Genomic DNA, 24,536 nt, shown 5'->3' with positions numbered 1-24,536 from the left:
CTTTCTATCCCGCATCCAGTTGAATGTAATTCAACTAGGAAAAAGCAGAGGTGTGGCCTGGGGATGGTTCTGGGGGTCAGATAGGTTGTATTCACCCCCTGGGCCTGAGGTTAAGGATCATCTGATTTCATTAAGAGTTAGGTGAACTGTTGTCAAGGGGATGGAACTGTGCCTATTTGTCACCCAAAGGCAACAGTGATCCTCATCTCAGCTTTTGCAATTAAACTAGAATGCGGCAGCTAGACTGGGAGTGGCTGCCAAAACCATATAACACCGGTCCTGAAAGATCTTCATTGGCTCCCAGTACGTTTCCGGGCACAATTCAAAGTGCTGGCGCTGACCTTTCAAGCCCTAAACGGCCTCGGTCCAGTATACCTGAAGGAGCGTCTCCACCCCTATCATCCAGCCCGGACACTGCGGTCCAGCTCCGAGGGCCTTCTGGCGGTTACCTCCCTGTGAGAAGTGAGGTTACAGGGAACCAGGCAGAGGGCCTTCTCGGTGGTGGCGCCTGCCCTGTGGAATGCCCTCCCAGGAGATGTCAAGGCAATAAACAACTATTTTACTTTTAAAAGACAACTGAAGGCGGCCCTGTTTAGGGACGCTTTTAATGTCTGATGCTGTATTGTTTTTAATATTCAGCTGGAAGCTGCCCAGAGTGGCTGGGGAAACTCAGCCAGATGGGTGGGGTATAAATAAATTATTATTATTATTATTATTATTATTTGCTTGTTCATGCTGCTTGAACAGGCACAGAGGGTCATTATCAAACCTAGATTTGGAAGTGACCAAACTTGTGGGCTCCCCAACTTTCAAGGGCTGAACAGAGGGAAGAGCAAATTACTGTCTGTGTAAGCCCTTTCTTTGTACTTATTTTATCCCTATACTCTACCCCCTATGCTCAACAGCAAGGAAGTATAGGGCAGGGTTAAGGATTGGGGGGCGGGGGGGAAGAGAGGGCGCTTGAATGTAACATTAAATTAGTACTGGATTTGTTGTTAGCGGACAGAGGATCATTTGTTGTCCTTTAAAAACCAAAGCGAGCAGGCGGGTGATGATCTCCTCTGAGCCTCAGAGGAAAGGGTGAAAGAGAACAAAGTCAAGAGTCATTAATTGTAAAATTAAAACAGAAAATTAAAGCTCTCCCGAGGGAGGCCTGCCTGGCGCCTTCATTACATATCTCTAGGCGCCAGGCAGATACTTTTCTCTTTAACCAGGCGTTCGGCTGATTAGCATTCTATGTCCTTTTGTGTTTGTGGGGAGGGTTATTTGGTTTTGTTCTGTTTTTATTATGTATTTTATTTTATTTTATTTTATTTTATTTATTTATTTATTTATTTCTCTCTCTCTCTCTCTCTCTCTCTCTCTCTCTCTCTCTGTTGTGAATCACCCTGAGATCTTTAGATGATGGATGGTATACAAATCAAATCAAATAATAAAGCCGAACAATTTTGAATAGAAGGAGGAAATGGGAGATTGCTGGCATTAGCTTGGAGAAAGCGGAATGGAAGACTGCAAGGCTACACAGCACATTGTGTCAACCATTTTAGTTTTGGGATGACTAGTTAGGGCTACATACTGCTAATCAGCAGCGAGCAGTGTGTGTGGCATTTTACAAAGTACAAGCACAGGACCCTGATGCAGGGATTGAAAGGACTTTACAATCTCTAATTTGGTATCTGAAGAAGTTTGCATGCACACAAAAGCTTATACCAAGAACAAACTTAGTTGGTCTAGCTGTGCGTTAAACCACAGAGCCTAGGGCTTGCTGATCAGAAGGTCGGCGCTTCGAATCCCCGCGACAGGGTGAGCTCCCGTTGCTCGGTCCCTGCTCCTGCCAACCTAGCAGTTTGAAAGCACGCCAAAGTGCAAGTAGATAAATCTTCCTCTGGCGGGAAGGCAAATGGCGTTTCCATGCACTGCTCTGGTTCGCCAGAAGCGGCTTTGTCATGCTGGCCACATGACTCGGAAGCTGTAGAACGGCTCCCTCGGCCAGTAAAGCGAGATGAGCGTTGCAACCCCAGAGTCGGCCACGACTGGACCTTTACCTTTAATGTGCTACTTTTATTTATTTGGTACCATTTATTTATTTATTTATTTATTTATTTGGTGCTTTTTATTTATTTGGTGCTACTTTTATTTATAAGGTACTTTTTATTTATTTTGACAAAGAAGAGTGTGCACCTATTTCCGTTTCCCTAGAAACAGGTGGTCCCTACAGATGTTCTTGGACCAGTTCCAGACAATGGTCCAGGAAGGATGGAGGTTGTACACCAACATCATCTGAAAGCAGACAGGTTCCACATGAACAGATCACAGCCACGTTCTTCCACCAGGGCAGGAAGACACCAGATCTTCCCTGGCTAAGCTGTTGAAGGGCTCAAAACCCAACTTTTGATGGTACCTTCCTTCTTAGAAGATATCAACTGCAGCCCCTCTTGAGCAAAGGTGGCTGCAAAGGGGGAGGCCTCTAACAAATCTTCTCTTTCTCGAAGTTTTCTGGTTCAGAATTGCTGCTTCACGCGTTACAGCTGCTTGCCAAGCAATGTGTGGGGTTTTGCTTCTGACACAGCAGCTACTGGGGTGAGTAGAAACGGCTGTCAGGTCTTATTCAGCCAATGCTCTGCCGGTTGGTCACTCATGCCCTAGGACAGGTGTGGAAACCTTGGGTCCTCCAGATGTTTCTGGAGTGCAACTACCACTTGCCCCCAATGGTATGGTCAGGGATGATGGGACTTGTAGTCATGCAATATCTGGCTCCCCATCTATGCCCCAGGAGGTTGTTGAGACAGGGTGCTCAACAGCCCACCCAGTCCAGCATCCTGTTTTCACAGTGGCCAACCAGATACCCATGGAAGGCCGGCAAAAGCGGGACCTCAGCACTGTCCCCACTTGTGATTTCCAGCAACTGGTATACAGATGCATAATACCTCTAACCATGGAAGAACAGCATAGACTTTATGGCTAGCAGGCACAGATAGAATTGTCAGTACGCCTTTGAGCCGGTGCCAGCGACTGGGCTCAGTAACTGGTTCTGCCCTGACTGGGCTAGGTGACTGAAGCACTTCCAGAGACCTTCCAATCCTGGAAAGCAGGTCTCAGTGCACTGGACTCACAACTGTGCATTGTGAGCACCAACCTCGGCAGAGTATAAACAATGCAGAAGCCTGCTGTGAAGCGTAACTTATTTATAATAGCTACTACAAACTAAGGGGACACGGGTGGCGCTGTGGGTTACACCACAGAGCCTAGGACTTGCTGATCAGAAGGTCGGCGGTTCGAATCCCTGCAACGGGGTGAGCTCCCGTTGCTCGGTCCCTGCTCCTGCCAACCTAGCAGTTCAAAAGGACGTCAAAGCGCAAGTAGATAAATAGGTACTGCTCCGGCGGGAAGGTAAACGGCGTTTGCGTGCGCTGCTCTGGTTCGCCAGAAGCGGCTTAGTCATGCTGGCCACATGACCCGGAAGCTGTACTCTGGCTCCCTCGGCCAATAAAGCGAGATGAGCGCCGCAACCCAAGAGTTGGCCACGACTGGACCTAATGGTCAGGGGTCCCTTTACCTTACTACAAACTAAGAACTAAAGAGCTACTGGTTTGCATGAGCTCCCACGCAGCCATCTAATCACTACATTGATAACACACAGACTCCACACAGAGTCAGGCAGGAGCAGAAGAACCGAAGAGCAGTTTCCGTCCCCTCCTTTCTGAAAACATCCTATCAGGAGATTCTCGCAATGGGAGGGGGTGAAAATATCAACATTCTCCCCCTTTTCATACCAACCATTGCAGAATCTAACACATTTGCTATGTACAGTGGTGCCCCGCAAGACGAACGCCTCGCAAGACGGAAAACCCGCTAGACGAAAGGGTTTTCCGTCTTGGATGCGCTTCGCAAAACGAATTTCCCTATGGGCTTCCTTCGCAAGACGAAAGCCCATAGGGAAATCTCCGGGACAGCGGGGAAGCGCAGCGCGTCTTCCCCACTGTCCTCGGACCTCCTCCGAAGGCTGGCGGTGGGGCGGAGAGACCTTCTCCCCGCGCCAGCCTTCGGATGGCTGTCCTGAAGACTTGCGGTGGGAGGAGGGTTTTCCTTCCCACCGCCAACATTCAGAATGCTGTTCTGAATGTTGGCGGTGGGGAGGAAAAACCCTCCTCCCACCGCAAGCCCCGGGAACAGAGGAGAAGCGCTGCGCGCCTTCCCCTCTGTTCCTGTACCTGTCCTGAAGGCTTGCAGTGGGGAGAAAAGCCCTTCTCCGCACCGCCAGCCTGGCAAGCGGTCTCCATAGGAACGCATTAATTGATTTTCAATGCATTCCTATGGGAAACCGTGCTTCGCAAGACGAAAAACTCGCAAGAAGAAAAAACTTGCGGAACGAATTAATTTCGTCTTGCGAGGCACCACTGTACATACACAGCCATTTGTTCCCCGTTAACAACTTTGGTTAGTGCATCGGCAGGTATTTCTTTCCCTGGCATATAGGACACTTTCACATGAATTTGCCTAGTCCTCTTTTAAAGCCATACAAGTTCCCAGGTGTAAGGAAATCTTTGCCTAAAAAGATACGCCTTGTGCAGTGATATATTTATTACCTTTGACCACTTTTATCTGGAGCTAGGGACACGGGTGGCGCTGTGGGTTAAACCACAGAGCCTAGGACTTGCCGACCAGAAGGTCAGCGGTTCGAATCTCCGCGGTGGGGGAGCTCCCGTTGCTCGGTCCCTGCTCCTGCCAACCTAGCAGTTCAAAAGCACGTCAAAGTGCAAGTAGATAAATAGGTACCGCTCTGGCGGGAAGGTAAACGGCGTTTCCGTTTGCTGCTCTGGTTCGCCAGAAGCGGCTCAGTCATGCTGGCCACATGACCCGGAAGCTGTACGCCAGCTCCCTCCACCAATAAAGCGAGATGAGCGCCGCAACCCCAGAGTCGGTTACAACTGGACCTAATGGTCAGGGGTCCCTTTACCTTTACCTGGAGCTAGCAGCCATCACTTCGTAACCGTAGGACTTCACAGTTCATAGAATTGTAAAAGACCACAAGGGTTATCTAGCTCAACCCCCGTAATGCAGGAATCTTTTGCCCACTGGGGGGCTCAAACGCACAACCGTGAGATTAAGGGTCTCACACTCTACTGACTGAGCTATCCAGTTGTTGTAACAGGCATGGAAATAGACACCGTCTAACTGGATCTGACCAGATAAATTCATCCAGTCCCAAGTGGCTTGGAGCGATTTGCCTTCCATCACAGGAACCTGCCTGAACCCTGTGGTCACCTTCTTCCGCATCTCTCCCTGCCATCTAAAGTTAGACAAGTGGCGACTGGAAGGAGGGCCTTCGTAGCTGTGGTACTCAGCTTGTTAAACACGCTTTCCAGAAAGTCTCCCCTCACCTGGCTATAACTCTGATGGGCAATATTGCACAAGACAACTTTATAGGTTCCACCTTGGTTTCCTCGTCAGTTTCACGTTTACATTTAGTTTTTATTTATTTTGAGTTGTACTTTTTAAAGAACTCTTCTTTCCTCGGCTTTTTAAGCAACCTTTTGGATTATTTGTGCCTCTTCCTATCTGTGGCATTCATCTTAGTTTACTCGGTTACAGTTGGTTTAACTAAACTCCAACCTTCCTAAAGAGACACAATATTCCTCTTCCCTTTGACTAATCCCCTTGTTTATTTTTATTTTTTTACCAGTTCCTATTCTAGAAGTTAAATGTCTGTATTAGACTGTCTGGGCAATTTCCACCATTCATGTGTGTGGAATCAGAGATCCTTTCACTCCTGTGTAGGGCCTGATAGACCGGAAGACTTGTTTAGCTTCCCCACCAGACGTTTCATGACGTTTGTTTTACACATCTAGTTGCCATGCAGTATAGAAACTTTTTTTTTTTTTGAGAAAAACAAGCCTAAAGCCAACTTGGACTTAATTAATGCCACTTTCCTTCAGCGGTTCTCAACCTGTGGGTCCCCAGATGTTGCTGGACTACAACTCCCATCATCCCTGAGCTCTGGCCTTGCTAGCTAGGGGTGATGGGAGTTGTAGTTCAGCAACATCTGGGGACCCACAGGTTGAGAAAGGCTGCTTTAGATCCCGGCCTCTTTCTGTGCCATGACTCAAGCTGACCTTTACCTGGTCTGAGGATACTTTGAAGTCAGCCATTGTGCCAGGACAGCGGTCAACTGAGTGGAGATGCCTTATAGCAGGATATGCTTTTTCTCTTGGAATTTCTACCCGCAGCAGTTTCGAGGAAGAGTTTCTTTCAGGATTCCTAAATTTATTTAACACTCTGCACCTTTTCCCGCAATAAGCAACACCATTTTCGATGCAGGCTACTCTTTCATTTCTATAGATTATACACCCAGGGATGGCTGCGCAATAGGTTTCTCATTTGACCACTTTTCAAACCCACTTTCAAAACCCTGCATTTTCAACCGTGCTACCATGTGTATGTCTACTCAGAAGCAAGCTACACTGAGTTTGATGGGCCTTATTCCTACGTAAAATGCACAGACTGCTGCCTAATTCACCAGTACAGTGGGTACCTTGGGTTAACAACTTAATTCGTTCTGGAAGTCCATTCTTAACCTGAAGCACCACTTTAGCTAATGGGGCCTTCTGCTGCTGCCGCAGCATGATTTCTGTTCTCATCCTGAAGCAAAGTTCTTAACCCGAGGTACTATTTCTGAGTTAGCGGAGTCTGTAACCTGAAGCATCTGTAACCTGATGCATATGTAACCCGAGGTACCACTGTATTGGCTTTCTAGCTTCCTGCATTTGCTTCTACATTCCATCTCCCTTTAAATACCCTTTTGCGTTCCTTTGTCAATTTGGGCTTTAAAAAAAACCACCACTTGGCTCTATAATTTATGCACGCCTATTCACATTTTCTGCCCAACGACTGCTCAAAGCGCTGCCTCAATCACAGCACTGCCAGCAGCCATTTCAACAATCTTGCCTTGCCCAATCCCCACTCACACACTGCATGTTACACCAAATGTGTAAACTGGAAAGATCAGGCTGTTTATGAGGATGAGCAATGCCACATGTTAACAAGCTCAAAGCAACTCTGGGTTGAGGATTTGTTTCTTAAGATTTTATTTAATGGCCCTTAAAATTCCACTGCACGTAATATTACACATGCCAATTAAATACTGTTATCTGCTCTGAGCTTTGGGGAACGTGATTAAATCTAAACCAATTAAACAAATGAAAACTATTGACAGGAAAACCAGTTTACATTTGTATTTGTAATGCAGACATGATTACTTTTCTGCTATGTGTCCTCATCAGAAACAACTTATACCTCCTCACTATAAAGGACAACTACTAGTCAGTTGGGATGCAAGCCAAGGCAACTTGTCTTTATTTTTGGACATAGAAGCATCCACAAAACATTTAACATAACAAAAAACCCAAGAGGGAAACATCGAACATTTTAGCTTTATACATTAACCTTATTATTTAAATCTGGAGTGACTGCTTAAGAATTATTACAAATAAAAGCAAAGGCTCCAATATAGACTGTCTCCATGTGACCTATGTGGTTACCCTGTTTTCCTAAATTTCTGAAACAAAGCACAGAGAGAGGTCTAAGCAATAAACTCCTTCTTCTGCCTCACTATTGTTGCTGAAAGGCCAAATAGAAATATATTGCAGTAGAATTGAAGGCTGGGGAAACTGTATCAAGGCTGAAAAAATTACTGTTTGAAAATAAACTTTAGTACAAAAAAAAGGGGTGGGTGGGCGAATCCTTTGGCCACATGGAGAAAATGTCTCCCACTACCCCTGGGGGAAATGAAAGATTACTCTGCAAAACGAGACACACCCATAGTGCAGAGTAGGCAAGTGAATTTATAAGTCCTATTTTCTTCCTTATTTATTATTTTCTTCCTCCACACCCAACATGCTTAGCAGCCTCCTTCTGACAGCTATGGGGATTGGGGTATATTTAGATTGCCATTAACACAAAGGCAGGGTTTGTGTGTAATTTCATATGTTCTTCATGCTTTCTTCATTCTACTTTCTCCCCCCCCCCCATTCAACTGGTTTGCGCCATAAACAACAACAACAACAAAAGACACCTTATCTTTGGCGCAAGCCATACAAAACCTTAGCACACAGGAGCTACAAACTAGTTTTTAGCTTACAGATAAAACAGAAACACACAGGGCATGGCTTAATGCTAAAGTAACACACAGGTATGGGAGAAGGAGTTGGAAAACTGCCTTCACTTTTCCATCCTGAAGAATTCCTGAAAAGACTGCTTAACAGAACAGTCTTTGCATTGCCTTTCAGCCCAAACTACTGCCTTTCTCCCCTATGTATACTTCCCAGTTTCAGATCTGTCTTACAACAGCCACCTAAGAGAGTACGAAGCCGTATAAAAATCCATAAGGATTTCTGTAGAAATATGCTAAAAGCTTGCTCCACTAGTCAGTAGACAAGGTAATTGCTTTGTCCCCAACAACAGCAACGAGCTGTTTTGCTATTTAAGCTTTTCCCACTTACACACCTCTCTCGTAACATTTTAAAGCAGGCTTCCTCAACCTCGGCCCTTCAGATGTTTTGAGACTACAATTCCCACCATCCCTGACCGCTGGTCCTGCTAGCTAGGGATCACGGGAGTTGTACTCCCAGAACATCTGGAGGGCCGAGGTTGAGGAAGCCTGTTTTAAAGGCTTGAAATTCTGGGGAGAAACACCAGTCAATCTCGGCCTCTTCTAACAAAAGAGTATTGGGCTTTAAAAAAAAAAAGAATGAGAAGTTCTTGTAAACTTTTACAAGAACTGGAAGTCGGGAACCCCTCAAGCTTCCTAAATAAAAGATGAATCAATAACCTGCTTTAAAGACCCTCACCGTTTTAACCAGGAAGTGTTCGTATTAAATGGGCCCAGGCCAGTTCAACATGGGCGGGTGGGACAAATTCCATGGCATAAGAATTAAGCATTTCCATGGCGTAAGAATTTAGGCTGCCAGAGACAGTCCCAAAATGGGGCCCATGCCTTAAACACTGTTATGCCACACATGTTCAAGGGGTTATAATGCTAACACGCAGCAACAGCAACCTGCCTCCAGATTTGTCCTCCCTGATGTGCCTTTAAGAGCAAATAGCTTGACCTGGGATAGCTATGACTATAACTATAACCTAGGCTCCTCCCTTCCTCGCAAGCATCACTGCGCAGCCCCCTGTGTGGAATGTCAGCACAGCCAACGGCTGCGAGGAGTTGCCATATTGGCCAACTGAAAGCAACTAAGCGGAGGAAGGGAATGTGAAGGGTGCACAGTAAATGGACCAAAATGGGGGCAGAGAGAGCCAGTTACTGCCTACGAAACCATTTTTACAAAGAAACCTATAATCCCTAAGCCATTACCAGACCAGTAACACAGCTGGCACGTCTGAAGCAAAACGTAAATCCAATAAAAAGACTGAGGACTAAAACGCCACTTCTGCGTTTGTAGTTCAAAGAGTAAAAAGGAGAAAAAGAAAGCCAAAGAAATGGCTACCCCTTGAGGAAATTCTAATTTCCAGGTTGCTGTTAACTCTGATCTCTTCCTAAAGCATCCCCACATAAGTAACTGAGTGACTGCGAGGGCACCACCCTGCTATGCACACACAGCACAAAACTAGCCTCGAGAAAACAGGCTGAACTAATCCAGGGCCTGCCATATTCCGGCCACAGTGATGTACTTCCAAGTTCCCGCCAGAAAATAAGAACCAGAGCCACTAACCGCCTAATTACCACACTACTACCTACAGACTGATTAAATTGGTCTTCATGCTGAGTTGAAAGCATAATTTCCTGATCCGCCAACTTATTCCAGTGAAAGAGGCGAGCACCTCACGCGGTTTGTGGCCACAGATGTTCACCGGCAGCTTTGTCATTCAAATCCAGAGGGGTGGACAGCAATGGAACCATTATCCATCATACCTTAAGAGATGTTGTGATTCCCTCCCCGACAATGCCTCAAAGTTTCATCAGTCCTTCCTGGGGGACTTACCTGTTTTCCTCCTATGTCCAAACGCGGACTGGTCAAATGGCAGGTCTCCATGCGAGCTAAACAAAGCGCTATGCTGGTTTTTAGCCATTTCCTGTTGCGTGTCTATCCCAGTTCGGAGCACATTTTCAGCACAGGGAGACACATGCACCATTTCCGAAGTCGGCAGGAAACGCTTGCAGAAACCCGTGCTGAAAACGTACCCGGTCTGGGGTTTTGTGTGTGTTGCGTGTGGTTGCAGTGGGTTATGTGCTGCCTTTTGCTGGTGTTCATCCTGGAATTCAAGCCCATGAAGGCCTTGAATTGCTCAAAAGCCGCGGCAGCTGTCTTTTGTGTGAAGAGGTATATATAGATATATAGATATAGATATAAAAAAGAATAGCTCACTCGATCCTTCCCCGCCAGGAACAGGGGGATTCTCCCAGAGCGACATCCATTGCCGGCAATGGACGCACCAAAATTACGTCGGCATCAATGAGTTAGCCACCTCTGTCCTCTCTTTTTCCACCTATTATATTTCTCATGCATCATCCAGCTTCCCAACCATCTTCCTGCTTTCTTCACAGTATGCACGCTACGTTCTCTCCTTTCTTCAGGGCGGAGTTGAAAATGGAGTTGAGAAAAGGAGACTCATGGTCAGCTGGGGATGATGTTAACAAGCTCCTGGCTGCCCTGAGAAGCTGGATGGAAATGGATGAAATTACTACAAAGGGGTTAGCATCAAGAGGTGGGGAAGGACATAGCTTTATGTTACAAGCTTTCCACACCCTCCCGCCCAATCAGTCTACGCTACATAGATGACCAGCACTCCAGACTAATATTACGGGGTTGGAAGACCCTAAAGCAACCAGCATCAATCGGTTCTGGCATGGAACATGGACAAATGGGCTCCATGTTTATCTCAGAGACAACAGGTCCCAATCGTTTTCTTGCATCAGGTAAAAACTATGCTGTTTACAGGTATCTCTTCCGAGCATAAACGCGCTGGAGGTTTTTTAAAAAGCAGTTAATGTCAGACAGAAGCAGCTAACTCTTAGCGGAATCATAATGCAGTGCAGGACAGATTAAATTCAGCGTTGTCACACAGCAGCTCCCAAACACAGGAATCTAAAAAGGAGGACTATTGTTTTTGATGGATAGGTAGAAGGAAGGGGCTTGGTTTAGGCTATAGGGATGCTACTGCACTCAGCACGGTATCAGAATCTATGTCCGCTAGATCAATATATGTAATACTGGCACCAATATTTTAAACCATGTATTGACCTTCTTAATATTATGTGATGTGATCTGCAACAGAAAGGGCTTAAAAATCCAAAACAGTGACTTTTGATGGATAATGATTCCATAGCTGACCATAGATGTGAGCAAACTGCTCTTGAGCCAGGGCTATCCCAAAAGGGGAGAGGGAGAGTAGAAAGATAACTTAGCAAGAAAATTATGATTTCATGCTAACCCCACCATGAATCCTCACAAGACGACGTATCTGAGACACAACTGAACAACAATTAGGTTTTTGATTTGGTTGGGTTTTTTTAACAACTAATTTGTATTTTCTTTTCAATCCTCAGCACCAGGGCATAGACTGACAAGTAGGTACGGGGGGTTAAAATCAAACACAAAGCCCTGAATCTAGACAAATTAAGGAGTTGCTGATATGAACATTACTCTACTTGAGGTGAGAAGGGAGTGGCTACATACTCACAATGACCTCTCCCTGCATAAAAGCGGCAGGCACTTAGTTCATATATGCCCAGGAGCTCCATGAACTGGTTGAATGATACTCTGGGATTTTGATGTAGGCATGGGATGCAGATCTGGGGAGCTCCTGGGTACAGATAAACCAGTATTGCACTAAGGCTGCATACACTTAAAGCACATTCCTCCCTCAAAGGATCATTGGATCCCCTGGCACAACTACAATTCCCAGCACCCTTTTAAAATACAGTTGTCAGGATTCTTTGGGGAGTTAAAATGTGTTTTAAAGGTATGGTGTGTGCAGCCTGTCTTCAAATCTCCATCCTGGGGACAGAGCAGAACAAGATGCAAGCAAGCCCAAGGCCCGCTCCCTTTCCTGGGTAGAGAAAAAGATTCTCAGAGGCAAAGCCTAAGCCCATTCAAGATGCAATATATACTGGGCATACTCTAGGCAGAAAGAACAAGATGCACAAACTTATTTTTACACAGACGACACTTGACAGCCTGGCATATATTATTAATTATCCATCTTGTTGTTAGTTCTCTCATTACACTGAAAGAATTAAGTTGTTGTTGTTTTAATCCCACACTCATCTTGCAAATACAGGTCAAGTTCTTCAGAGAATCAGGGCTATTATTCTTTTTTTTAAAAGCACCTTACTTTGTACAAAACCCCCCTCTCCTGACCTATCTGTATCAACACACACACGGACCAAGTATTGTAAAATGCTTCCTGAAGGACACAGAGGAAATGGCATGGTTTCTTTGCATCTACCACACTTCAAAAATAATCATTTGAGCAAATCTCCAGATGGAATCATGTCCGATTTTAGAAGTGGGCCGATCTTAAGTTGTGTGAATCCTGCTTAGTATTTTTCTTAGGAATTCCAACAAGGCAAAGGTTTAGGAAAAGGATGCTGGCCTATCCTGCCTGGTCTCTGGATTCCAATGTAACTCAGCCAGATGGGTGGGGTATAAATAATACATTATTATTATTATTATTAATTATTATAATTTGTCTTTCTCAGCCCTAAGTACCACTGAATCTACCCACACATATCCTTGTAAAGGTAAAGGTAAAGGTACCCCTGCCCGTACGGGCCAGTCTTGACAGACTCTGGGGTTGTGTGCCCATCTCACTCAAGAGGCTGGGGGCCAGCGCTGTCCGCAGACACTTCCGGGTCACGTGGCCAGAGTGACAAAGCTGCATCTGGCGAGCCAGCGCAGCGCACGGAACGCCGTTTACCTTCCCGCCAGTAAGCGGTCCCTATTTATCTACTTGCACCTGGGGGTGCTTTCGAACTGCTAGGTTGGCAGGCGCTGGGACCGAGCAACAGGAGCGCACCCCGCCGCGGGGATTCGAACCGCCGACCTTTCGATCGGCAAGCCCTAGGCGCTGAGGCTTTTACCCACAGCGCCACCCGCGTCCCTACATATCCTTGTAGGAAGAACAAAAGAGCTAATAAGACTGTCCACTGATAAAGAAGAGAGGGGCTAACTGGAGAAATTGCTACTCTGCTTCTGTTTTCTTACGTGGTAGCTAATCTAGCCAAACGAAGAGTAGTAACTACTGGTGGTTTGAATCTTTCGGCATCTCAGAGACAACAGGTACAAAGAGGTCTCCCTGTGGCCTTCCACCCCCACTATCCTTCCTCCCACCAGACTAATAAAAAAGGCAGCAAAACATCACACAAAACTTCAGTAGCATGCCTGTTTCCAGGCTAACTATTCTTGCAAAAAAAGTATTACAGGATAGCAGCATTTCTCAAAGGTTTCACAGCAGACAGCCTGTGTTTTTCGGAACAGGTGATAATTCACTTTTCTGCCAAACAGATTCAAATCGCTGTTACATATTCTTGTGACTTAGCATTTTTAGCAGAAAAATTTGTTGATTGTTTCATTCATTAACAGCTAGTTGCACTGGTCTGTAAACTAGTGAGGGCACATCAGGAAATTTTGGGTCAAAGACACCAATACTAAATTAGTGGAAGAAATGCTCTCTTTGCAAAGTTGAAGTATATCTCTTTTGCTAACCATCTAATTAACTGCCAGTTAACGAAGTGTAGGCAGTTTTGCTTCAAAAGGAAAAACAGAATACTTATGGAAAGCTTTTGGTCAAATCATTTTCTAATGGAAGGTATTTCCCCTAGTTTGGTCATGTGAGCAACAAATCCCACCACGCTTTCCAATCCAAATTTTACCAAGCAGGGCCCATAGATGCAATTTTTGTGAACAGAGGATACAAACTGCATAATTAATCCATTTCCCAGTCTTCACAGTTTGCTGATCATTCAACACTACTGGCTAATAGGGTGGGTGTGAGGAGAAAAGGTCACCATTATGCTTATAAGGTTTTCTCGACAAGCATTTAAAAAAAGTTTTAGCCTGGCCCATTTGGATTTCCAAGAACAAGAGGAAATCTGCAGTCGTTCAGAACACACACACTCTGCACAAGAGAAACAAGTCAACTGTGAGAAACCTCCATTACCTCTAAATGATAAAAAGCATCTGCTACAGAGAAGCCAACTTACTTTTAGGTCTTTCCAGCAATCTAGAAGCTTGGTCGCCAAATCACTTGCATCTATTATCTTATCGGTCTGTTCTTGACTCCTCTCGCTCTCCACATCTGACACGCCCTCCTCTTCATCTTGAGACGGCGTTTCTGCAGCCACAGATTCCTCCAGCTTTGCAGCAGAGGTCTCCTTCATCTCTGCCTCGGGCTCCACATCCTGCTCGGCAGCTTGAGATTTGCTGGTGTCTGCTGAGACCTCGGCGGCAGCATCCTTGCCAGGCTCCTGCTGGGGTGGCTGTTCCTCGGCCGTCTCTGTTGGGACACTGTCTGGATGCTCAAGGTCCTCCTTGCCCTCCTTCAGCTCAAGCTCGCTAGTCGTATCAGAGATGGCGCTGTCCATGCTGTTCTCACTTATGATCTTGAGCTTTCGGAAAGAAAGCTTCTTGGGCGTGTCCGTGTCCCCCTCCACGCTAGGCTTAGCGGAAGGATCGGGCGTGTTGAGTGGAGTATGAGCCCGCGATGTGTTCTCACTCGAATAACCATCTCCCTCGCTGAGATGTGGAATAGCGGATTTAGTCTGAGCCCAGCGCTGGATAATCGGAAGCACTTTGCTCTCCTCCAACATGTTTTTATTGGGAATAGGCAAAAGCTCCAAAGTCTTCATAATCTGATCACAGAACATAAAAGGAGAATTGTAAACTTTCAGGAATGGTTGGTTTGATTGAAGTTAGATTTGGCGACAGAAGGACTGTTTTGGGGGGACAGGGGGCGGGTGGGTATGGAGGACTCCCTGGTCCTGAATGGGGTAACTGTGCCCCTGAAGGACCAGGTGCGCAGCCTGGGAGTCATTTTGGACTCACAGCTATCCATGGAGGCACAGGTCAATTCTGTGTCCAGGGCGGCTGTCTACCAGCTCCATCTGGTACGCAGGCTGAGACCCTACCTGCCTGCGGACCGTCTGGCCAGAGTGGTGCATGCTCTAGTTATCTCCCGCTTGGACTACTGCAATGGGGCTACCTTTGAAGGTGATCCAGAAACTGCAATTAATCCAGAATGCGGCAGCAAGACTGGTGACTGGGAGTGGCCGCCGGGACCACATAACACCGGTCCTGAGAGATCTGCATTGGCTTCCAGTACGTTTCCGAGCACAATTCAAAGTGTTGGTGCTGAGCTTGAAAGCCCTAAACGGCCTCGGTCCTGTTTAGCTGAAGGAGCATCTCCACCCCCATCGTTCTGCCCGGACACTGAGATCCAGCACCGAGGGCCTTCTGGCGGTTCCCTCATTGCAAGAAGTGAGGTTACAGGGAACCAGACAGAGGGCCTTCTTGGTAGTGGCGCCCGTCCTGTGGAACACCCTCCCTTCAGATGTGAAGGAAATAAGCAGCTATCTTATCTTTAAAAGACATCTGAAGGCAGCCCTGTTTAGGGAAGTTTTTAATATTTAATGCTGTATTGTTTTTACCACTTGATTGGAAGCCGCCCAATTATTAATTATTATTATTATTATTATGCTCTGCCGACACACTAACTGGGGCTCTATTTAGACTATCCTCCACCTTTGAAGATTCATGAACAAGCTCCATGGTCAAGTGTCTCCCTCGTTCCCTCTTCCATTTTCTTCTTAGCATTAACCATAATTTACTGTGATGTCCGAATCAGCATAGAACAGCTAACATGTGCCCTTCAAACCAGAAGTCCATTTCAAAGTTGTTTCAGATGTTGGTTTGCAGGGGGAAAGTGCACTAGCCATAATTTGCAGATTTGAATACCATAGCAAATTACGGTTACTGCTAAAAAGGAAATGGAAGGGAAAGCCATGATTAAACAGGGGACAGGGGGAGTGTATGATTCCGCAGCTTGTTCCCAAACCTCAAAACCATGGTTTGGAGAAAGTCTGAACTGAACCAGAGTGCCCCTTAAGCAGATGTAGCCTGAAATTTCTGACAACAAATCAGAAAAATAAAATCCCTTTTGGAGGGAAAAAGGTTAATTAAATGTCAATGAGCAATTATGCAATTCTAGGCATGACTTGAGTAGGTCACATAGACAAGAACCAAAATATCTAACAATGTGAGGATGTAAGCAGATCCAGATGGAGGCCTGACCTCTGAAATGACCTCTCTAATTTGGCACTGTTTACATGCCAGATAGAAGGGACGCAGGTGGCGCTGTGGGTTAAACCACTGAGCCTAGGACTTGCAGATCAGAAGGTCAGCGGTTTGAATCCCCGCGACGGGGTGAGCTCCCATTGCTCGGTCCCTGCTCCTGCCAACCTAGCAGTTCAAAAGCACGTCCAAGTGAAAGTAGATAAATAGGTGGGAAGGTAAACGGCATTTCCATGCGCTGCTCTGGTTCGCCAGAAGCGGCTTAGTCCTGCTGGCCACATGACCCGGAAGCTGTACGCCGGCTCCCTTGGCCAATAAAGCAAGATGAGCGCCGCAACCCCAGAGTCAGTCACGACTGGACCTAACGGTCAGGGGTCCCTTTACCTTTTTTACATGCCAGATACACACTACAGCAATTGCTCGAGTCTCTTCCAAATAAAAGCACAACCACAGATGTGCATTCAAAAATCCAGGCTCTGAACTGGGAACTATAATCATAGTTTACTTGCACAATCTATATAGCATCCAGTTTTATTCCCCCCCCCCAATTGTTTTGCTAGTGAGTGGTATGGTAGAGAGCAATAGGCAGGGTCACAGATGTTGGGAATAATTAGCCAGAAGCAGAACCGAGAATGGAAAATAGCTTCCAAATCTCCACCCCACACTGACCGCAAGATTCTTAGAACGGCGAATGATTTCCTCACAAATTGGCTTGAATGGGAGAAGCCATAAAGAAACCAGCGACAAGGAACTAAAGTTAGAAGCTTGACTTAACTCTTGCGCAGCTATTTTTGAATACGCAGCAACACAGAAATCCCAGGGCAGCCACTGACCTCTATCTGGAGTTTCAAGTTGTTGGCTATGTTTCCCCTGCCATCACCAAGCTCTGCCATCCAAATCCAGAGAAGGGACAATCCATGACATTCTAAGAACGTCTTCAGGCAGGCCTGGGAGTGAGTATTCTGTGAAGAGAAAGAAGGGGGGCAGGGAGAGAGAATGACCAAGAGACCACACAGCCACGTTTTCACAGTTGCTGCAAACCAGCAAAACTAAAGCAGACAACTACCCAACAAAGCAAAAGAAAAAAAGAACACACACACATACACACACACAGGACAAGGATGGAGCTACCAGAAGGATGCTGCACATAGCTGTCAACTTACGGATTTGAAAATAAGGGGCCAGCAGCCTTGGAAATAAGGGATCAGCAGCCAAAATAAGGGATTTTCCAAGGGGCACAGGTCTGTTCAACTTCTGAGCCCCTCCGAGCCAAAGGCAGAAAGCCCAGCCAGCAGCCAAACAAAGCCTCAAGCGGTGGTTCCCACAGCGCAGCAACCCGGCAAAGGGGATGCAGCAAGGAAAACCACTGTCACCTCTCTGCTGTGAAGCGCTGAGCAAAGGGGAGGCCCCAGGGAACGCGGCCGATTTGATCGGCACAAGGCATGCAAGCTCCACCCCCCAGTCGTTCTTAGACTCCTTATTGGGTGAGCAACGCAGCCAAGCAACACAGTTGGAGCCTCCCTCCTCCTTGGCCGGCAGGGAGGGAGGGAGAGGAGCTGCTTCCTTTGAAACCCGGGAAATTTAAGGGACATCATCAATAAGGGACAGCAGCGAGACACAGCGCTGGGATAAGGGACTGTCCAGCCAAATAAGGGGCGGTTGACAGCTATGATGCTGCACCCAGTATGGCTTGCAAACTCCTAATAACGGGCATCTGGCTGGCCACTGTGAGAACAGGATGATGGACTAGAATGGCCACTGGCCCAATTCATCAGCCAGACTCCTCTGATGTTCTCATGCTAAAGTCAAAAATCCACCATCATCAGGCAGAAAAACTGCTTCACACTAAGCAACAAACATGTCCATGGTCTGAAGAGCTAAGAATTATTCCGATATAGGTTTCGTGACTTAGATCTGGGAGGCCTCATTGTGTAGCTCTGGGAAACTTACTCCCTCGGGCAACTGTAAAAAGCAATTTCAAAGGGAGGCTCCAATCTGAAACCGCTGAACGGGAATGCACCCAAAAATCTAATTCTATTCATTTCAGTCTGAATAGAGACCATTGTTTCCTTTCCCATTGAAGGTGTTATTTTACCCAGCAATTCCAAGAGTTTTCTATTGTCAATCACTGCTAGCTGCAAAAGGTGACTGTGCTCATTGCGCGTACATTTTAAGTGCTAATTGCATTTCCACTCTATCCAGCAAAGCTGAATAGATGACCGGGGTGGCTAACCTGCAGCCCACATCAGTGCAGGTGAGTGGAGTTGTTTGTGACAGAAAAGCCCAAACTCTGCAATTTGTAACAAGATGGGAGGGCAGGAGGTCTTATGCAGACGCAATTTGGTTAGATTGTGCTGGGATCAACAACAGGTTTCTGATTGCACCATGACTAAAGGAACAAAGGAACAGTGGCTGTTCCTCCTTTGAAAACAGAAACACGAGAACTCTTCAGATCTAGCTCCTGCACTAAGGGGAACATACAGGTTCTCTGTAAGACAGAGAACAGAAGCAATGAAAAATGTGATAGTCCTAATACTAAAAAAGAGGGAGATTAAATTAGATGATGCACTACATAAAACAGTGAATAAAAGTCAAAAAAGTGAGGGGGCATGTAACCCGGCCATAAGCAAAATCCCATCTGCAGGTGCGATGACAGATAAAACATGAAGTTGGAAATGTGCCTCCTCCCCCAAGCAAGGCTACTTCAATCCCTCAAAACTTCTCAGCCCCAGAATTAAAAGTGAAATATTAAATTAGAATTTATTTAACTTCTTTGCCAACCACTTCCAGGTCAAATAAAAGAAGGAATAACCACCTGTATAAGTTTGAGGCAGGTGAGCTTTTGCTCCAGAGTCTCGATTCGCACCATCAGCCGAGACAAGCTGAGAACTTGATTTTTATCTGAAAGTCCTTCTCCGTTTTCCAGGAGTGCCTCTAATTCTCCATCCACCTGCCAAAACCAAAAGAAAAGTTGTACAAAGTACAAGTGCACTTCCCTCCCCCAACCCTTTGCGATTTGGCATTTATTCGGAAGGAGAGTTTATTTACTAGTGGGAAAGGTTTGGAATAGGTCACAATGGATTTCCAGAGTGCTGAAGTTACAAGTTGCGGAGAGATCAAATGAACCCTAAGCAGGAAGAATCTTCCTTATTCTACAGGGAGCTCCAATGCAGTTGACCTTGATCCTGCTTGCTCTTTGCATCCAAATGATAAAAATGTACCCTTTCCCTTACAGGGCCAAATTTGTTCAGACTATTTTGCATTTTGGGGGGGGGGGGGTTGTTTCAGTTTCAAGACAGTGGTCTGAGTCTTTTCCAACCTGATTAATTCTGTAATTCCAGCAAAAGCCACTAATTTAACACCAGTAAAAACATGCTAAAAATTTGAATTTGGGTGAATGATTATTCCAGCAAAAAACACACAAACCAGAATTTGCACATTACATTTGGAGCATGCCTGACACTCTCCTGCTGCAGCCATAGTCTAAATGTTCCACATCACACAAGTGGCCTGAATCGTGTGGGGCTGTTTTCCACGTCTGCAATGGAGGTGTAGCTTTGGCATGGGAAGCTACCATATGATGCAAAGAGTCAGGTGTTCCTGATGTGAAGTGGCGCTGGCAAGGGGGGGGGGACAACTTTACTGAAAATTAGGTAACTGGGGAGAGTGCTGGCAAGTCCAGAGATGGTGGAGCCAAAACCAGACTGTAAAGCCACACCCCAGTAAAGGGATCGTAGCTAATGGCCAACGCTACTGGACAGATCTGTCCCACTTGCTTTGTGCAGGATGCTACGGCGCTTTTGTGTGCCCAAGTCACTTTGAATGACAGTAACAGCTACGTGGTTTTGTAGGTTTGGAGCATCTGACTGTCTGAACCCAGCAGAGGATCATGCACCCAGTTCTGCTTTTTGAAGAAGTCACAGGAAGGAATATGAAAATCAGCTGCTGGTTTTCAAAACCTCTCAACCCCAGTGGTACACATGTAAGTCCCACTGCAGAAGAAAACAAAAACGAAGCTTCTCCTTCTCAACCCCTCCAACACTCACCGAATCCTTTTTACGAGACCGCTCCTTCTTCATTTTGCCTCCTGCTGCTCTAATGCTGACCCGGTTTTCTCCCCCAAGGTAACCCCGGCAGTTGGCAGAGCCACAGAAACACTTCTGTGCCTCTTTGCTGTTTTGGAAAGAAACACATAGTACGAAAATGAATCGCTTGAAAATTCCACTGTTATAGAGTTCAGCTCATTTGATTGTCCTATCCCATGGCCTCCTTGAAGGCAAAAGCCAGCATTTGTTAAAAACCAGAGCATCCATTCCCAGCTCAAACCCAAAAGTATATAGAAAGGCTTTATAGTGCTCCTGGAAGAATCTTGGGCTTTGATCAGCTTCTTAGAAAAGAGAGTGATGAAATCAGTTGTACAAATGCTTAACTGCTTTTTCTTACAATGTTCATCTTTCCTATTCAGGTCTTAAGGTAAAGGGTAAATGGATCCCTGACTGTTAAGTCCAGTCGCGAACGACTCTGGGGTTGTGACGCTCATCTTGCTTTACAGGCCGAGGGAGCCGGAGTTTGTCTGCAGACAGTTTTTCCGGGTCATGTGGCCAGCATGACTAAGCCGCTTCTGGCGAAGCCAGAGCAGCGCACAGAAATGCCGTTTAACTTCCCGCTGGAGCGGTACATATTTATCTACTTGCGCTTTGACGTGCTTTCGAACTGCTAGGTTGGCAGGAGCAGGGACCGAACAACGGGAGCTCACCCTGTCGTGGGGATTCGAACCGCCAACCTTCTGATCGGCAAGCCCAAGAGGCTCAGTGGTTTAGACCACAGCGCCACCTAATTAAAGATAAAAGCTCTCTGAGCGGCTTTTGATACCGTTAACCAGAGGTAGGGAATTATGGGTCTTCAAGTTGTTGCTGAACTACAACTCCCATCAGCGCTTGCAATCATTGGCCAATGGCCAGGAATGATCAATGGGATCTTCCTGGAGCTGCAGGGGTTCTGCTCCCATCTAAGGGTTTGGTTTCAGGAAGTGACTGCCTGTTAGCCCCTGGAAAGTGTAATGTGGATGCCACTGGGTCCACCATCTGGTTTAATACAGTGGTGCCTCGCAAGACGAAATTAATTCGTTCCGCAAGTTTTTTCTTCTTGCGAGTTTTTCCTCTTGCGAAGCACGGTTTCCCATAGGAATGCATTGAAAATCAATCAATGCGTTCCTATGGAAACCGCCTTCAGACCAGGTCCGGGGACAGTCTGTCCCCCGACCTCTTCTGAAGGCTGGGGGGGGGGGGGACAAGGGCTTTTCTTCCCACCGCCAGCCTTCAGAAGGCTGTTCTGAAGGCTGGCGGTGGGAAGAAAAGCCCTTCTCCCCACCTCCCACCCCACAAGCTCCAGGGACAGGAGGGCTTTCCTCCCGACTGCCAGCATTTTAAAAGCCCCCGGGACAGCGGAGTCTTTGCTCCCCCCCGCCTGCCTTCAAAAGCCGTCGGGATAGCGGAGAAACTTTTGCCCCCCACTGGCCTTCAGAAGAGGTCCAGGACCTCTTCTGAAGGCCGGCGGAGATTTCCCTATGGGCTTTCTTCTTGCGAAGCAAGCCCATAGGGAAATTCGTCTTGCGGAACGACTCAAAAACGGAAAACTCTTTCGTCTTGCGAGTTTTTCGTTTTGCGAGGCGTTCGTCTTGCGAGGCACCACTGTATCTACATAAAGCTGCTAAGTGTGGTCATGAGGGGAATAGGACCAATGTGTCACCAACACCCTGTTTTTCCCTGTAAGATCTGAATCAAGGTGAGGCCAGACCAATAAACTGAAGCTGAATCCTTCCAAGGAGGAGGCTTTGTGGGTATTCCTGGTATGGAAGATAGTTCTATCACCTGCTCTCGATGGGGTTGTACTATGATAAATTCTTTAAAAAATAAAATAAAAGCTAAGCACAATGCTTTCAAATCCAGCCCATGAATTCTACTGAAATAAGCACAGGCTGCCCACACACATGCCACAGAAGAATGGATAATTATTGTCACTAGCATTGCCAGAAGTTCAAAACCTGACCTCGAGCTGAACTCCCACCACTATTTCCTTTCACACCATCATCTATTTTTCTTATTTGTTAATTTTCCTTTGCTGATCTCATGCGTGGTTCGGTCTATACAGCATGCTAGTCATTTATGCAACAGGACAACCAAAACAACATATTCCAAGCATACTGCCAAATCTGACGTCTCCAACAAGCACCACTCAGGTTTTAAAGGATTTACAAAATTACGGCACAAAATTATTCCAGTAAAACAGGGTTCAAGGGTAAGCAAATTTTAACTAACTTGAAAACTGAGCCTATGATAGCTCACACATGAAGAGAGTACTTTAGTTACAGCTTGCCCACCCCACCAAGAACAAAATGTTCTCAGGGCAGTTTACAACAACAAATAAAGTTAAAAATTCAACACATAAATGACAAACAACTTATGTATTGTTCAAACAACTTTGTTTCCCCCTCTCCCATCAAAATCAGTTGGAAAATCCCAAAGTTTTCCTCTGCTCTGGTTTTTTCTTTTTCTTTTAGAGAAAAGGAACTGATTCTCTTTTGGGGAGCATCCACTAGGAAAGAATATTCTACTGTGGTACAACAACGCAATTATGTTATGATTAGGGATATGCACTCTTTTAGAAAATGCACTGTTGCTTTTAACTTCATCCTCGTCATCCACCTTGAACACTCTGTAGCGAGGCGGAAAATGATAATGAAAAAAACACACCCACACATTACCTCTTCCAAACCAAGTGAGAACAATAGCAGGGGAAACATGAATGAATCAGCTAATGAGCACCTGACCTCCATAGTTCAGAAAATATGACCTATGCTTGATTGTGCACAAGATCACTTTATTGGTTTCTGTTCAAGGATAGCCATTTATAAACAACAATGCAAGTAAGTTAGGTCAAGACCTACCCATATCTCTGGAACTGGTAGTCAAAGGTTAGCTCTGAGCCTGACGGAACAAGTTTTGTGGTGAAGAAGCCAACCCGCAGCTGTCCATTCACTGTCCACTAAAGTGGGGGGGGGGGGAGAGAATAAAGATGATTAGAACAATATGTATATTCATGGACTGTGGGCTCTTGCTGTTGTTGTTTTTAAAGGGCATCTTTTCTAGAAAAGGCTCTGTATCTCTGGAGAACTCAGCAAACGCACAAATCTCTATGCCGAGAGAATCCATTTGAAAACATACTTCACACCCAACTTCATTTTAACTGCAATGCTTGGGAGTTCACAGCACTCCGCTTACATTAGGGAGGCTGACACAAGCTCATTTTGTCCCCCTTCAGAAATGGATGGTGTTAAGAAACGGCCTTAGTTCCTTTCGGTATTAAAAACCACTCGCACAGCTTTTAAACTGGCGTGCTGTGCTTTGTCTCATCATCTAAAACCTGGGGGGGGGTGTCCTAAATTGTGCGGGGATCCTCTGTAAGTAGAGAGGGCTCTCTGTTCCACCCAGACACCTGCAAACTCATGGAGGCTTGACACAAGAAAGCGGACGGGCCAGAGGAAATGAACCTATGCTGCCAATTCTCGTAGTAAGGTAAAGGGACCCCTGACCATTAGGTCCAGTCGTGGCCGGCTCTGGGGTTGCGGTGCTCATCTCGCTTTACTGGCCGAGGGAGCCGGCGTACAGCTTCCGGGTCATGTGGCCAGCATGACGAAGCCGCTTCTGGCGAACCAGAGCAGCGCACGGAAACGCCGTTTACCTTCCTGCCAGAGCGGTACTTATTTATCTACTTGCACTGTGTGCTTTCGAACTGCTAGGTTGGCAGGAGCTGGGACCGAGCAATGAGAGCTCACCCCGTTGCAGGGATTTGAACCGCCGACCTTCTGATCGGCAAGTCCTAGGCTCTGTGGTTTAACCCACAGCACCACCCACGTCCCAATTCTCGTAGTACACCAGTATAAAGTAAGCAGCACATAAGCGGCACACAAAACACTACCAAACCATTCTACGCACTAAATCTTATATTAATAATCCAAAAATTGAGAGAGCTATGTACAAGATCTACTACAGAAGCCACAAACAGAAAACTCATTCAAATTGTGTCCAAAAGGAAGATTCAGTCTTTAAAGTTCCTTTAGCCAGGCTCCTGTAGATATCAACAAAGGTAAGTTTGATCAAACAAAGTGTCGGTGATGTTACGCACAAGAGTTAAGACAGGATGCCGGCGTTTGTCACCTGTTTCGCCCATGAAGTGTCT

General features: G+C 46.2%; 1 protein-coding gene across 1 annotated transcript in view; it reads right to left on the bottom strand.

Annotated features, from left to right (window-relative positions):
• Positions 1-24,536, bottom strand: part of SETD2 (SET domain containing 2, histone lysine methyltransferase) — an 89,308-nt gene that overhangs the window by 27,210 nt on the left and 37,562 nt on the right. The window contains 5 exon segments of the mRNA XM_053409371.1: positions 14,213-14,860; positions 17,132-17,260; positions 19,114-19,248; positions 20,345-20,471; positions 23,245-23,342. Of these exon segments, the coding sequence (XP_053265346.1) occupies positions 14,213-14,860; positions 17,132-17,260; positions 19,114-19,248; positions 20,345-20,471; positions 23,245-23,342 (1,137 nt within the window).

Source organism: Podarcis raffonei, chromosome 12, assembly GCF_027172205.1.
Source record: "Podarcis raffonei isolate rPodRaf1 chromosome 12, rPodRaf1.pri, whole genome shotgun sequence".
NCBI lineage: Eukaryota > Metazoa > Chordata > Lepidosauria > Squamata > Lacertidae > Podarcis > Podarcis raffonei.
This window is presented reverse-complemented; position numbering and strand designations above follow the sequence as displayed.